The sequence below is a fragment of the Vitis riparia genome, chromosome 19, assembly GCF_004353265.1.
Source record: "Vitis riparia cultivar Riparia Gloire de Montpellier isolate 1030 chromosome 19, EGFV_Vit.rip_1.0, whole genome shotgun sequence".
Lineage (NCBI taxonomy): Eukaryota > Viridiplantae > Streptophyta > Magnoliopsida > Vitales > Vitaceae > Vitis > Vitis riparia.
The window spans coordinates 20,945,588-20,959,344 of record NC_048449.1 but is presented as its reverse complement, the minus strand read 5'-3'; the positions used below and the strand labels follow the sequence as shown (position 1 = coordinate 20,959,344).

The 13,757-nt window shown below is 33.4% G+C and overlaps 1 protein-coding gene across 2 annotated transcripts in view; it reads left to right on the top strand.

Annotated features, from left to right (window-relative positions):
* The window catches only part of LOC117908485, a 35,515-nt gene extending 26,502 nt beyond the window's left edge, over positions 1 to 9,013 (top strand). Inside the window, exons 1-3 of one of the 2 annotated variants that reach the window (XM_034822091.1) lie at positions 1,833 to 3,464; positions 6,457 to 6,600; positions 6,744 to 9,013. In XM_034822091.1, coding sequence (XP_034677982.1) covers positions 6,588 to 6,600; positions 6,744 to 8,791 — 2,061 coding nt within the window. In that variant the 5' untranslated portion in view covers positions 1,833 to 3,464; positions 6,457 to 6,587 and the 3' untranslated portion in view covers positions 8,792 to 9,013. Of the gene's footprint in view, positions 1 to 1,832; positions 3,465 to 6,456; positions 6,601 to 6,743 lie in introns of those variants that run through there. The other variant, XM_034822090.1, reaches the window with a different exon arrangement.
* Positions 9,014 to 13,757: the final 4,744 nt, after the last annotated feature.

Sequence of the window (13,757 nt, the reverse complement as noted above, 5' to 3'; positions counted from 1 at the left end):
AGTCAAGACACTTGATCTTTGCTAAGTCAGCCTGACTCCCAATGCTTAGCTTACTAGGCTAAGACGCTTACGACTCGGAAGCTTAGAAGGCGTAGTAGGCAACTCTTTAAAGAAATGAAGCTTTTATTACTCAAGGAAGTTTTTACAAGTGCTTTGAGAGCTTACTTGCTTGGTTAGGAAGTGATTTTGGGTGGTGCCTTGGCCAAATGAGGCCCTCACCTATTTATAGGCACCAATGGAACTCTCTAGAACCTTGGAGGGTTCCTTACAAATCAAGAATATTTTAGAACTCCCTACACTAATCTATGTACAACCCTATGTACAAGAATATACAAGAGATCTCTAAAATTCTCTAGAATTCTCTAGAAAGCCTTGGACTCCTCTCATGCCTTCCACCATAGTGTAGAGATGTGTGGACATCTCTAAGCATCTCTAGAACCTTCCACACTCTTCCCACCAATGGCTTAGTGTAAATGGCTCCAGGAGTCTCCAGAAGCTTCCTTCCTCCTATATAAGCCCATGGGGAGGGTCATTTGAAGCATCCTGTGACATGTAGCTCAGGTATTTGTGAGATTATGTGGATAAGAAGATTACTGGAAGAGTTAAAGATGATAGGTTCATCTCCTATGAAGTTGTATTGTGACAACAAGGCAACAATTTCAGTAGCTCACAATCCGGTTCTCCATGACCGCACCAAACATGTGGAAGTGGACAAGCATTTCATTAAAGAGAAGATAGATAACAGATTGGTTTGTATGACCTATATCCCTACTGAGGAACAAGTGACTGATGTCTTCACCAAAGGACTACACGAGGCAATTCAATTTTCTAGTTGGCAAGCTGGCTATGGAAGATATCTTTAAGCCAGCTTGAGGGGGAGTGTTGGAAAACCGAAACTGATATGAAAAGAAATAACTTTGTAAAGTTGTAAATTAGCTATTAGTTGTCAATCTTTGTATTTTTAGGAAAGTAATTGTATTTTAAGGAAAGTAATTGTTAGGAGTAATTCTTTCCCTTTAATTAGTGATTAGTTTCCTGATTTGAAGGATTTGTATATGTTGTAAACTCGGTAAAAGAATAATCTCAATGATAGAAAATTATTCTCGTGAAACCCTATTTTTTCAAGTGAGGCACATTGGTTTGTGTCTTCTATTGATGAGTGTGCTAGGGTCTTTTGGGTTTTCTTACTTAAATACAAATCTAATGTGAGTTTTGTTCTTCCAAACTTTCATAACATGAAAAAAAAACCAGTTTGGTGTCACTATCAAGAGGTTTTGGTTCGACAATGCCAGGGATTATTTCAATCAAGTCCTAACTCCATACTTTCAATATGAGGGAATAATTCACGAGTCATCATGTGTTAACACTCCCCATCAAAATGGAGTTGTTGAGAGAAAAAATGGCCACCTGTTTGATATAACACGAGCTTTTTTGTTTTTAAAAAATGTGCCTAAATCTTATTGGGGGGAAGTCATCCTAATTGCCACACATCTCATAAATCTATTACCTTTCAAAATCTTAGGTTTCAAAAGTCCCATGGATATACTTTCATCGTTTTATCCAAATATGAGAATCACAAACCATTTCATTCCTGATAGTTGGGTGTGTGTCCTTTGTGCATGTTCATAGTCCAAATAAGGGAAAATTGGACCCAAAAGTAGTCAAATGTATTTTTGTGGAATATTCTTCAACTCAAAAGGAGTTAAAATGTTACCATCCACCATCCAAAAAGTTTTTGTCTCAACAGATGTTACTTTCAATGAGAATGAATCCTATTTTCTTGCTCCTTATTTTCAGGGGGAGAATTCCATCAAGGAAGACAAGGATCAAGATTCCTATCTCATTAATCCCTTTCTCATTGACCTTCCTTTAATATGTGGTCTAGTGTCTGATCTAGTATCCGTACCCCACTTCTTTGAACTTGAGTCATGGCTGCTTGAGCCTGCTCCTGAGAATCGAATGACTAACAAAATGTACTAAAGGAAGAAAGTTGTAGTCCTTAAACTTATACAAGTCCAAGAATCTAAACCGGCTTCTAGAAATGAGGTAACATTTTCTCATCCTTTCTCACAAACCGAGTCAAAATTTCAGATTGAAAAAGCTATTGATCAAAATCTCTCTATTGCCATTAGGAAGGGAACAAGGGAATGCACTAAACATCATTTATATCCACTTTCTCATATTGTGTCATTCGAAAAGTTGTCTCTATCCCATAAGAGCTTTTCACAAGTTTGAACAATATCTATATTCTTACCACTCTATTTGAGGCTTTATCTAATGAAAATTGGAGGCAAGCCATAAATGCAGAAATGGAGGCCTTGGAGAAAAATAAAAACTTGGGAGATGGTAGATTTAGCTACAGGAAAGAAACCAATGGGATGTAAGTGGGTCTATATTGTTAAGTACAGAGTAGATGAAACATTAGAGAGGTATAAGACAAGACCGGTGGCTAAAGGATACACTTAGACATATGACATAGACTATCTAGAGACATTTGCTCTGGTTTCCAAGATGAACAGAGTTAGAATTTTGTTATCATTAGCAACAAATTATAACTAGGATCTACAATAGTTCAATGTCAAAAATGCATTTTTGAATGGAGATCTTAAAGAAGAGATTTATATGGAAGTCCTTGGAAGAAGTTGGGTTTTTCTTACTTTTCTGGTACTTCAAATCCAATGGAGGTAGAGGCTTGGATTCTTAAGATTGAGAAATTCTTTGATGTCATAGATTGAGGAGCAAAAAGCCTCTTATGCAACATTTATGTTGGACAAGAGGTAAATCAATGGTGGCATATGACCCAAAAGCTTTTAGAGGATTACCTATAGTTTGGAAACTATTTAAGGAGACTTTCTACAAGTACTTCCCTGATGGTTTTAGACGACGGAAAGTGGGAGAGTTTGTTCGTTTGGAATAGGGGGATATGACTGTGGCCCAGTATGAGGCCAAATTTATGGAGTTGTCTTGTTTTGCCCTATAGTTGATTGCTACAGAGGCAGAAAAGGTATTGAAGTTTCAGGATGGATTGAAGCCCTACCTGAAGAATAAGATATCTATTTTGAAGCTTAGTGTTTATTCAAAGGTTGTGGGTAGAGCCCTTATTGCAGAGAAGGATAATGAAAAGCTTCATCAATACAGGAAACAACAAAGGAAAAGGAGTAGGAGTGATGGTGCTCATGGTTGCCAAGCACAGAAAAGGTCTGTTTTAGGTGGGAGTTAGAATAAAAGGAAAATAGTGCAAACTTCATATGTGATTGTCCTACTTGTGGTAAGAAGCATGGGGGTAGGCCATGCTATAGAGACACTGAAGCTTGCTTTGGTTGTGGGAAGCAGGGAAATATGATTTGGGATTGTCCAAAAGCCTAAGGAGGAGAATAGAGAGGATAAACAAAAGCCTAGGATTGAAGGGCAGGTGTTTGCTATGACCCATTGAGAAGCTCATGCCACTTCCGACGTGGTGACAGGTACTATCCGAATCCACACTTTATTTGCTAGTGCCTTGATTGATGTAGGCTCAACACACTCCTTTGTTTTAGTATCTTTTGTTGGTTTGTTGGGTATGCCTATTGCTAGCATGGACTTTGATTTGATTGTTGCTACTCCTATGGGGGATTCAGTTATGGCTAATAAAATGCTTAGAGATTATCTTGTGATGATTGGTTATAGGGAGATGTCAATTGACTTAGTACTCCTTGACCTTCAAGATTTTGATGTGATTTTGGGGATGGATTGGTTAGCCTCTTATCATGCCTCTGTTTATTGTTTTGGAAAAATGGTGACTTTTTAGATTCCTAGTGTGGACTCGTATTTTTTATGTGTGTCCTCACTTGATGGCAAAACTTGTTTTTATTGTGAAATTTTGATTTTTAAAAAGTTTTAGTTGCCACTTATTTTATTTATTTTTAAAAGGTAAAATAAAATAAGAAAGAAAACCTTATATAACTCCTTATTTGGAAAAAAGACAAGTCTATAAACTAAGAATGGATTCAGAGATCGTTAGCTAGTGGAAAGGTACAGGGATAAATTGTAATACCCCTCTAAGCTTGTGTACTTATGGTCTCTAATATACAAATGGAGGGAACTTGAGTGTTTTATTAATTAATTAAAGAATACTTAGCAAATGGATAAGGCATAATATAAAAGAATAAAAGTAAAGACATAATGACAATGGATTACAAAAATATGCAAACTAAAGTACATGAGAATTTCGCAACTGATGTAATGAACTAATAAGAAAAGTGAGTTTGATTATTTATTTACAAAATATTTTAAATTCATTTTATTTTCTTATATTTTTTACAAGAAAACGTATTTTACAATTTTTATTAAAAAATGACTTTTACAATACAAAATAAAATATCTCAATTCCATTTTTATTTACGATAGAAAGGCTTTCACAATCTTTATTTAGAAAATTGATTTTTATAATTTTATTTACAAAAATTACAAATAAATAAATTATTTAGTCTTATGTACAAAGAAAATTTTACTTTATTTACAGGAAAATAATTCTTATACTTGTTATTAAAAAAATGATTTTTGTAATACTTTTAGTAAAATGTCATTTATCCTATTTCATCTACAAAAGAATGTTCTTTTTTTTTCCTTTTTTTTTAAATAATTTGCAGTATTGTTTACATTTCTCCTCATTGAGTTATCCAAAATATTAAATTATACCAAACGATAACATATATATCAACCTAATTGAGATGCAAAGATATTTGTGTATGCAATCTATTAGAGTATTGGAATGCAAGGGGTATCAGATATTGATTTGTTAAATGATAAATGACAGTTAAGCAGAAAGATTAATAAGTTTTTGTATTGTATGATTGAGATATTTGTAATGGTTTAAAAACCAGATCAGACTAGTCAGTTTTAATCGGTTTAACCATCAACCAGTATCCTCTCTGGTTTGGGTGGCACTTTTGAGCTGTTTTGAAGTCAACCAAACCTTGAACTGTGTAAACTGATGGTTGGATCACTAACCCATGTGAATTGACCGGTTTTGGAAGAACCATCCAGTCTGCCTTTTATTTATTTGTTTTTAAGTTCTGCTTATCCAAAATGATGCCATTTTAATGCATTTCATTATCGAATGAAACTGTTTTACTATAATCTAAATTCAAATCCGGAATTCCTTTCTGAACAGACTGAAGTATCTAACCTTACTGTGTTTCATTTCAACAAAGATCTAATGCTTAATCTATTGATTTCCAGTGAGCAACACCATTGTTGACAACCCAAAGCATCTTTGTTAGCTGACTGTTTTTTTTGCCGTGGATGAGATACAATCTCCAGCCAAATTCATGTTTTCTGGCAGCCAACTTCATCCTATCCAGAAAGTTTGTGATTTATTGGATTCTTGAATTATCATAAAGCTTTCAAGTATCTTCAATAGGCACTCTCTCAAGCTTAAAACCCACAAATCAATTCCAATTTTTTCCAATCACATACAACTGTCATTCATGGCTTATATACATGCTGTTTGTATAAATGCCCAAGAATTGTGTGTGTAATCTTGTTTTTCTGTTTGTTATGTGAGCTTTGAAAAGCATAAGTTCAGAGATGATACAGAGAATAGAGTGAGGGAAATGTGGAAATAAAGGACCTTACAAGCTACCATGATTGTAGAAATTAATTAGAAAAGAAAAACAAGTACAGCGAAGTCAAAACTCATAATTTCTCTCTGGGATTTTTTTCTATTAGTTTTTTTTTTATATATTTTTTTAATTTTTTATTTTATTTGAAGGCATTTCTTCTTAGGAAATAGAAGAACCTAAAACATTTCTTCTTAGGTAGTCGAAGACATCATGATCTTACTAGTAGATAGCAAAAGAAAGAAATGTAGATGAGATCTTTTATTCATCTAATTAGCTAAATCTCATCCATTAGTGCACTCATTTCTATTTGTCCTCTTCATTATGCTAGTGTACATTATGTTAGTGTTTATATGCTGTAGAAATTCAGGTAGAATTTGTCATTTTTTATTTCTTATAATTATTTTTAATTTTAATCATATATAAATGATATATTTATGATGTCATACTAATGGCATGGTTCAACTACAATTCAACTATTGGTCTGACTATTGAATCATGACCTAATAGCTTTTCCAATTCAATGACTAGTCCGATTCTAAAAAAAAATGGATATTTCAAAGATTTTAATCACCAAAGACAATTATTAAACAATTCAACTGACATGGACTCAGATCTAACTGTAAAAATATGTTATAATTCCTGTTAACCTTGTACACCATTTTGTTCATGGGCCTTAATGAAATTTCCTATATGCTAAAGAAAAATAAAAGCAAGAACAGTTTCAAGTTTCAAGCACCTTTCACAAGTCATACAGTTTGGCATTTGGTTTTCTTTCATTTTTGTTGTCTTTTTCTTCTTGTTTTCTTTTAACAAAATGTTTGATGCACTTAATTCTTCAATGTTATTTTTCAAGTGCACCACCCAGTTGAGAAATGATTTGTGCGAAAGCCCCTCTCTGTTAGCTTCCTGGGCTGCTGAAATTGGCTCTAAAGCAGAAGCATCAACTACTAAAATCAGATCCTTAGATGCACTCGGGAAGGAAGCATGCTAGTTACGGGTGAGCCCATCAATCCAACTCTGCTATTTTCATAATCAATCTGCTTTAATTCAGATCTTCTGTACTGATCAAACCACTTATATGTGTATATATATATATATATATATATATATATATATATATATATATATATATATTTACAGTTTCAGGTCTTAGCAGTATGATCCTCGTAAATAAGAGAAGAGCGATGGAACTCTTCCCAGAAAGTGTGACAAAACTTTGGAATGAATGGGAACTCCGCGCATTGGTTTTGTTGAGCCTTTTCTTACAAATTGTGCTCATACTCTTGGGTAACAGGAGGAAATATATAGCTAGTAACTGGGTCAGAATCATCATTTGGCTAGCTTATTTAGCTGCAGATTGGATTGCAGCAGTCTGTATTGGCGTCCTGTCCAATGAGAATGGAGATGACAACTCATCACAACCAAACAGTTTGATATGGGCATTTTGGGCACCATTTCTGCTGCTGCACCTTGGCGGCCCGGATACCATTACAGCCTATTCATTAGAGGATAATGAATTATGGTTAAGACACTTTCTTGCGCTAGTCATCCAGTTTGGAGGGACATTTTACATTTTTCTTAGGTCCTGGAAGTCCAAACTGCTTAATATTCTGGCCATTCCAATTTTTGTGGCTGGACTCATCAAGTATGGGGAAAGGACCTGGGTTCTAAGGTCTGCAAGCAGCGAACAATTCAGAGATGCCCTGCTACCTCGTCCTGATCCAGGGCCTAATTATCCCAAATTCATGGATGAGTATACTTCAGGAAAAGCCGAGGGATATCAAGTTTCAATACAACAACGAGGTAAAACTTCTAGGACAGTGCATTCTCCTCCAGAAGGAGACATTTTGCAGCAGGCTTATTACTTCTTCGAAACTTTCAAGGGTTTGTTTGCAGATATCATTCTTAGCTCCCAGAGGCGCAAAAGGAGCCAGTCTTTCTTCCAGGGGAAACATTCTGAACAAGCTTTGGAAGTGACTTTGAAAGTGGCTTTTGAAGTGGTTGAGATTGAGCTTGGATTCATGTACGATGTTCTCTACACAAAGGCAACTGTGACTTGCTCTAGATGGGGCAGCCTTCTCCGCTCGATTAGTTTGAGTTTCACCATTTCTGCATTCATAGCCTTCTTGACCATTGACAGGCAAGAGTACTCGACTATTGATGTTATTATAACGTACTTGTTGCTGGTTGGAGCTATTGTTTTAGAGATCTATGCCATTCTTGTACTGCTTTTCTCAGATTGGACTAAGCGGTGGTCAAGTAAAAACAAAAACAAAAACACAGCGGTGCAGCTCATCATTAAAGCCATCTCTCGCTGCCAATTGCGTTTTCTATTCCCGACGAATCAGAGGTGGTCTAAAACCATGGCACAATACAATCTAATAGATTTCTGCCTTAAACCGAGGCCAATTAAAGTCCGTGTACTCCAGAAGTTCCACATTTATCAAATGTTTGAGAAGTATTATCACAAGAATTTAGCTGTTTTCTCTGAAGAAATGAAAAAATTGATCTTTGAATACCTTGTAGAAATATCAAAGAGTGCCTCAGATATTGAGGCGGGTAAGCAATTATGCACTGGTCGGGGTGATCTGGTGCTGCTAGAGAAATTAGGTTTGAGCAATAACGAAGACTTCAGTCATAGCATTCTTCTCTGGCACATTGCAACTGATCTCTGCTATGAGAATGATGCAGAGAAGAATCCAGATTGTAAAGCGTGCAAGGTGCTTTCTGATTATATGTTGTATCTTCTGGTCATGTGCCCTTTTATGCTGCCTGACGGAATTGGGGAGATTAGATATCGAGACAGCTGCGCCGAGGCTAAAGAATTCTTCAAGGATAGAAAGCACATAAAAAGTAGAACCCAAGCTTGCAAAGATTTACTGAGAGTGAGCACTGAATTTCCAGCATCACAGGTGAAAGGTGATAGAAGCAAGTCTCTGCTATTTGATGCCTGCAGGCTGGCCAAGTCTCTGCAATCCCGGGAACATAAATGGGAGCTGATGCGGGGTGTGTGGGTGGAGATGCTATGTTACGCTGCAAGTCAATGTCGGCCGAATCAGCATGCCAAGCAGCTCAGGCGAGGCGGAGAGCTGCTCACTCATGTCTGGCTTCTCATGGCTCATCTTGATGTAAGAGAAAATTTCCAGATTTCACAAGGCAATACAAAAAGTGGGATAATTGTGAGCTAGGATCACTGATGACACTCGAAGGAAATGGCGCCACTCCAATATTGTAGTTTAGAAGTTTTTGTACCAAAAGAATCCAAGATCAGTTGATCAGTTGTATATTCAATTTAGAGATACTCATTTTGAAGTTTTTGCAATCACTGTCGCCTCGAATTATCTTCACCTCTCAGCAATAGATTACTGATTGGTTAACAATGACATTGGAGGTTTTCCGGTATTGTAGTGTAAAACCAGGGTTTTTAACGACAAGTTAGATTTAGGGATTAGAAAAGTTTTCCCAAAATTGTAGCTCAAATTGTCAAAGGGAATGGTTAAGATCTACTTGTCTAAGTGGGAGAAATTTTTGATAAGTTAGTTAGTCAAAAGTTAATATTTAATTGAGATAAATTTTTGAAAAGTTGGTCATAATAATGATGAAAATATCGATTGACGAATGTATTGATAACTTGAGATTTTATGGAGTATTGGGAAATATTGGTTGAAATTTTGATACGAAATATAAGATGAAGATTGATTAAAACTTATGAAAATATTAGAAAAAAAAATATAAAAAATGATAATAATTGAGATATTATTTTATTGAAGAAATTGATATATATATATATATATTAGTTTTCATATTCAATAATATTTTTATGAAGTTACATTAAATATCATTCCATAATAATATTATAACATTGATAATAATATATTCTAACTCAAAATATATTTAATATTAAAATTATAATTTATTTAATTCAAATATATTCAATAATAAAAAATAAATTGTGATATATATATATATGAATTTTTTAATATTTATATTTTTATTTAAATTATATATATAAAAAAAAAAAGACTTGTTAAGAAATGATAGATTTTTATATTTTTTTAATCAATTAAATAAATAATTAGAATTAATATTATATATATATATATTAGTATTTTGGTTTTATGGTGGATTGTAATATATTAATGTTTCTTCATATCCACATGTCCGAGTAGTTGCCTAGGTTAAATTCCGAACTTTTGACCCGACGCAGGTTTTGAACCTCTCGAAGTGCCCTTTGACCGCGTTAACTGGCCGAAAATATTGAGAAATTCACGAAAAATAGAATCGGCAAAATGCCAAAAAAAAAAAACGAAAAATCCTCGGAAATTTTATTAGTTTGACATTTTTACCACTCCCATTCAAAGAGTGAAAATTCCAAGAATTAAATTTAAATTTAAAGAAAATTTAGCTATCAAATGATTAAGATTAGATTATATTGTCAAATTTTAAATTTAATATTATAACAGTTTTTATAATTGGAAATAATAATTTTAATTTTTGAGATTTCATTAAATTTGTAAGAATGTAGATATATGATTTAGTGTTATTAGAAGTTAAATTTTATTGAGAACTAAGAATCTTAATTTTGATGAAAAAAAAAGGCAATAGTGTGAAATATATATACTTTTTAGGGAATGGAAATATGTTTGGAGATATGTATAAAAAATATATATATACAGAAATTATGAAATGATAATAATAATATTATTATTATGTATAACAGAAAAAAGGATTGAATGAAGTTTTTCTCTATATGAGAATGATTTAGGTTATGTTTGTTTTTTGAAAAATTTGAGGAAAAGATAAGAAGAAAATAAAATAAAGAGAAAAATGTAGAAGGAAATAAAAAGTAAAGAAGAAAAAAAAATGTTTAAAGTCAATAAATTATTTTTATATATTTTTTCAAACTCATATCACATATTTATCTCAATTATATAAATATTAAATAATTTAAAAATATATAAATTTTTAACTAATTTTAATTATATTTATTTTCTTTTGTATTTTTCATAATAAAACTAAATATGAGAAAATTATTTTCCTCAATATTTTTTTTTCTTTTCTTAATACTTTTCAGGAACCAAACATAGTTTATATCAATCTCATATAGAGAAAAACTTGGTTCAATCTTTTTATTTGTTTGTTTTTTTTTTCTTGTAGTTTTATTTATTTTTAAAACAAAAACAAATTGAGAAATAAAAAAAAAGGTATTATACCTATAAAATTGCAATGTTTTCAGAACCAGACCAGTCATTGAACCGGAAAAGTTATCGGTTCACGGTTCACTGGTCGGACCGGTGGTCGAATCGCTGTTGAACCGGTGACGTCATAAATATATTTTTTATATATATTATTAAATTTTTTTAGAATTTATAATATTATTTTTTATATTTTTATTAATAGATTAAATATAATTTAAAATAAAATAATTAAAATTAGATTTTTTTTTAATGATGAACCTTAACAAATTTAAATTAAATATATATTATCAAAGACTATCATAGTCCAATGGTAGCATGCATTGAACTCAAGCCACGGTTTTGATTTAATAAAAATTAAGATGAATTATTAATAATTAATAATTATTTATACGGAGGAATTCTCTCACTCGAGGCAAAGAAGCCCTTTTCAGTTTTCTCTGAAGGTGCCCTCCAGACGACACAATCCCTAAAAGTAAAAGGTAAAAAGCCCTACTTTCCTCTACCACTCTCAATCCTCGCAGTTACTAATCTAATCATGTTTTTGATTTTTTTTCTTTGCAACCCCTGTTTGATTCCTAAGAAAATCCATCCCCCATTTGATTTCCGGGAAAATTCATCCTCGTTTGATTTCCGAGAAAATCTGTTCAAAACCCCCAAGGAAAACCAACAAAATTGCTATTTTTTTTGCTCCTTGTGTTTTCCGGATCTGTTCTAGGGGTCTCTTTGCTTTTATGCCAATGGATTTAAATTTCACAAACCCTAACTCCACGATTTTTGAGAAATATCTCCAAAATTTTTCGATATTTCAAACACTGCCGGCGACAATGGGAATAACCGCGGGGGAGGGGGGGTTGAGTGGCCAGCGACGGGGCTTTGCAGCGTTTCGGGGAAGGGCTTTCCAACGCGCGGGGGCTGCTGCCAGAAGGACAACGCTCCAGTGACCGGCAAACATGGGAACAGCCGTGCGGATGCTGGGAGAAAAAAAAGAAAAAAAAAGAAATTGAGTCGGACGGTTCGGAGGGAATCGGCCGGTTCGTCCGGTTCGGCGGTCCGATCGCTGGTTCAGCCAATTCGATTCCGACTCAACCTCTTTACGAGCCAAATGGCCGGACCGGACCGGAATGGTGACCGGTCGACGGTCGGACCGGCCAGTCCGGTCCGGTTTTTAAAACATTGCAAAATTGTCATGTTTGGTAGGCCAAAAAAAATAACAAGATCATTTTTTTTTATCCAAGCACAAAAATAGAATATTCGAATTCAAAATCTAGCTTCTTCTCTACATTTTCTCATCTTCATAACCTATAGTTATCAATAATAATAATAATTATATAGCTTCTTAATAGGTATAATTTTAGTCTATAATAAAATTATTTTTATATAAATTTTGATTGAATTTTAAAATTTATTAATTTACTCTTTTTTTAACATAGATTATGAATAATTAAAATTTGAATGATCTTATGATAACATAAAAAAAATTGACAAACTATGACAATTAAAAAATAAAAATTATATTGTGATATCTCTTGTCATAAAGTTTGATGTAGAAGTGTTTGAAGTAGGTCACAAATCTTCTCTATTTTACTTGAATGAGGAGTTAAAAGGTGTTTTGTGTTAAGACATTAAGTCTTGTTTATATGTTGACAATTTTGTTCATTTTAAAGTTTGGTCATAGAAGTCTTTGCAAATAGTGACTTACTCTCCATTAAAGATTAAGAGTTGTTGTTCATCCAACCGGAAGGTCACATGTATGTCTAAAAAAGTTTGGCTTGTGATAATTTAAGCTCTTTGGAGGTATAAAGAGAATTGGTTTTGTTTTGAACTTAAAATGATTTAAAATTGATTTTTTGAAATGGGTAGGACCGCTCAAGCTACCTGAGGCACTCAAGCGCTCAAGACCGCTCAAGCCGTCCTTACCACTCAAGTGCTCGAGACACTCAAGCGGTCATATAGATTCTATCAAGATTTTTCGCACAAATTTAATTTAGAACTCTTCTAGAATCAAAATTCTTCGAGCTTTTTCCTATAAATACCTCTCTATTAACCCCTTGAGGATTAGGGATCATTAAGAGATTGGAAGGAGATCATATATTCTCTAGAGAGGGGTTTCCTAGAGAGAAAACCTAAAGTGTCACACCATTCGCAATATCTCATTCAAGGATTTGTTCTTTTAATCTTGGGTTGAAGAGTTTCATCCCTTTAACAAGGATGAAGTGATCCACTAAGGCAATTGAGGGTTGCATTGTAGATGTGAATCAAATTGTAGGTACAAGAGAGTAAGTCTTTAGGGTAAAACAATAAGGTAAATCTATGTAATTTGATTTTGTATAGTGGATTTAGATTAGTAGGTTTTAGACCTCATGATTTTTTATCTCTATAATTGGTGTGGAGGTTTTCCAAGTAAAATTTTTGTACTTCATTGTTCATATCTTTTATATTTGACATTCTATTTGAATTGCCTATAATAGAAAGAATAAATTATCCCTAACATCTTGTAGGGTAAAAGAATTGGGTATAATATATAAATCTTTATTGAACTTTTTTTAAATCACCCATTCAACCTTGCCCCCTCCTCTCTCCCTTTCTAAGTGTTTCTTATCGGATTTTAGGTTTTTCAATTAGTATTAGAGCATACACATCAAGTTTTTATTCCTATAAGAGGAAAATCAATTTTTTATTAATCATACAAAATAAAAATCAAATTTTTATTGATCCTATAGGATAAAAATCAAATTTTTATTGATCCTATAAGTCTGATATAGAACAATCTAAAAGTCGTGCCCCCTTGAATAATCCACCCTACTTTGATGGGAATAACTATTCCTATTAGAAAGCTGAAATAATGTTTTTCCTAGAAATATAAGGTGAAAAGGTATGAAACTTAGTAGAATATGGATGAGGACCCTCATTGTTCCTTGATGCTCAAGGAAGATCAATAAAAGATCTGAAACTTAAA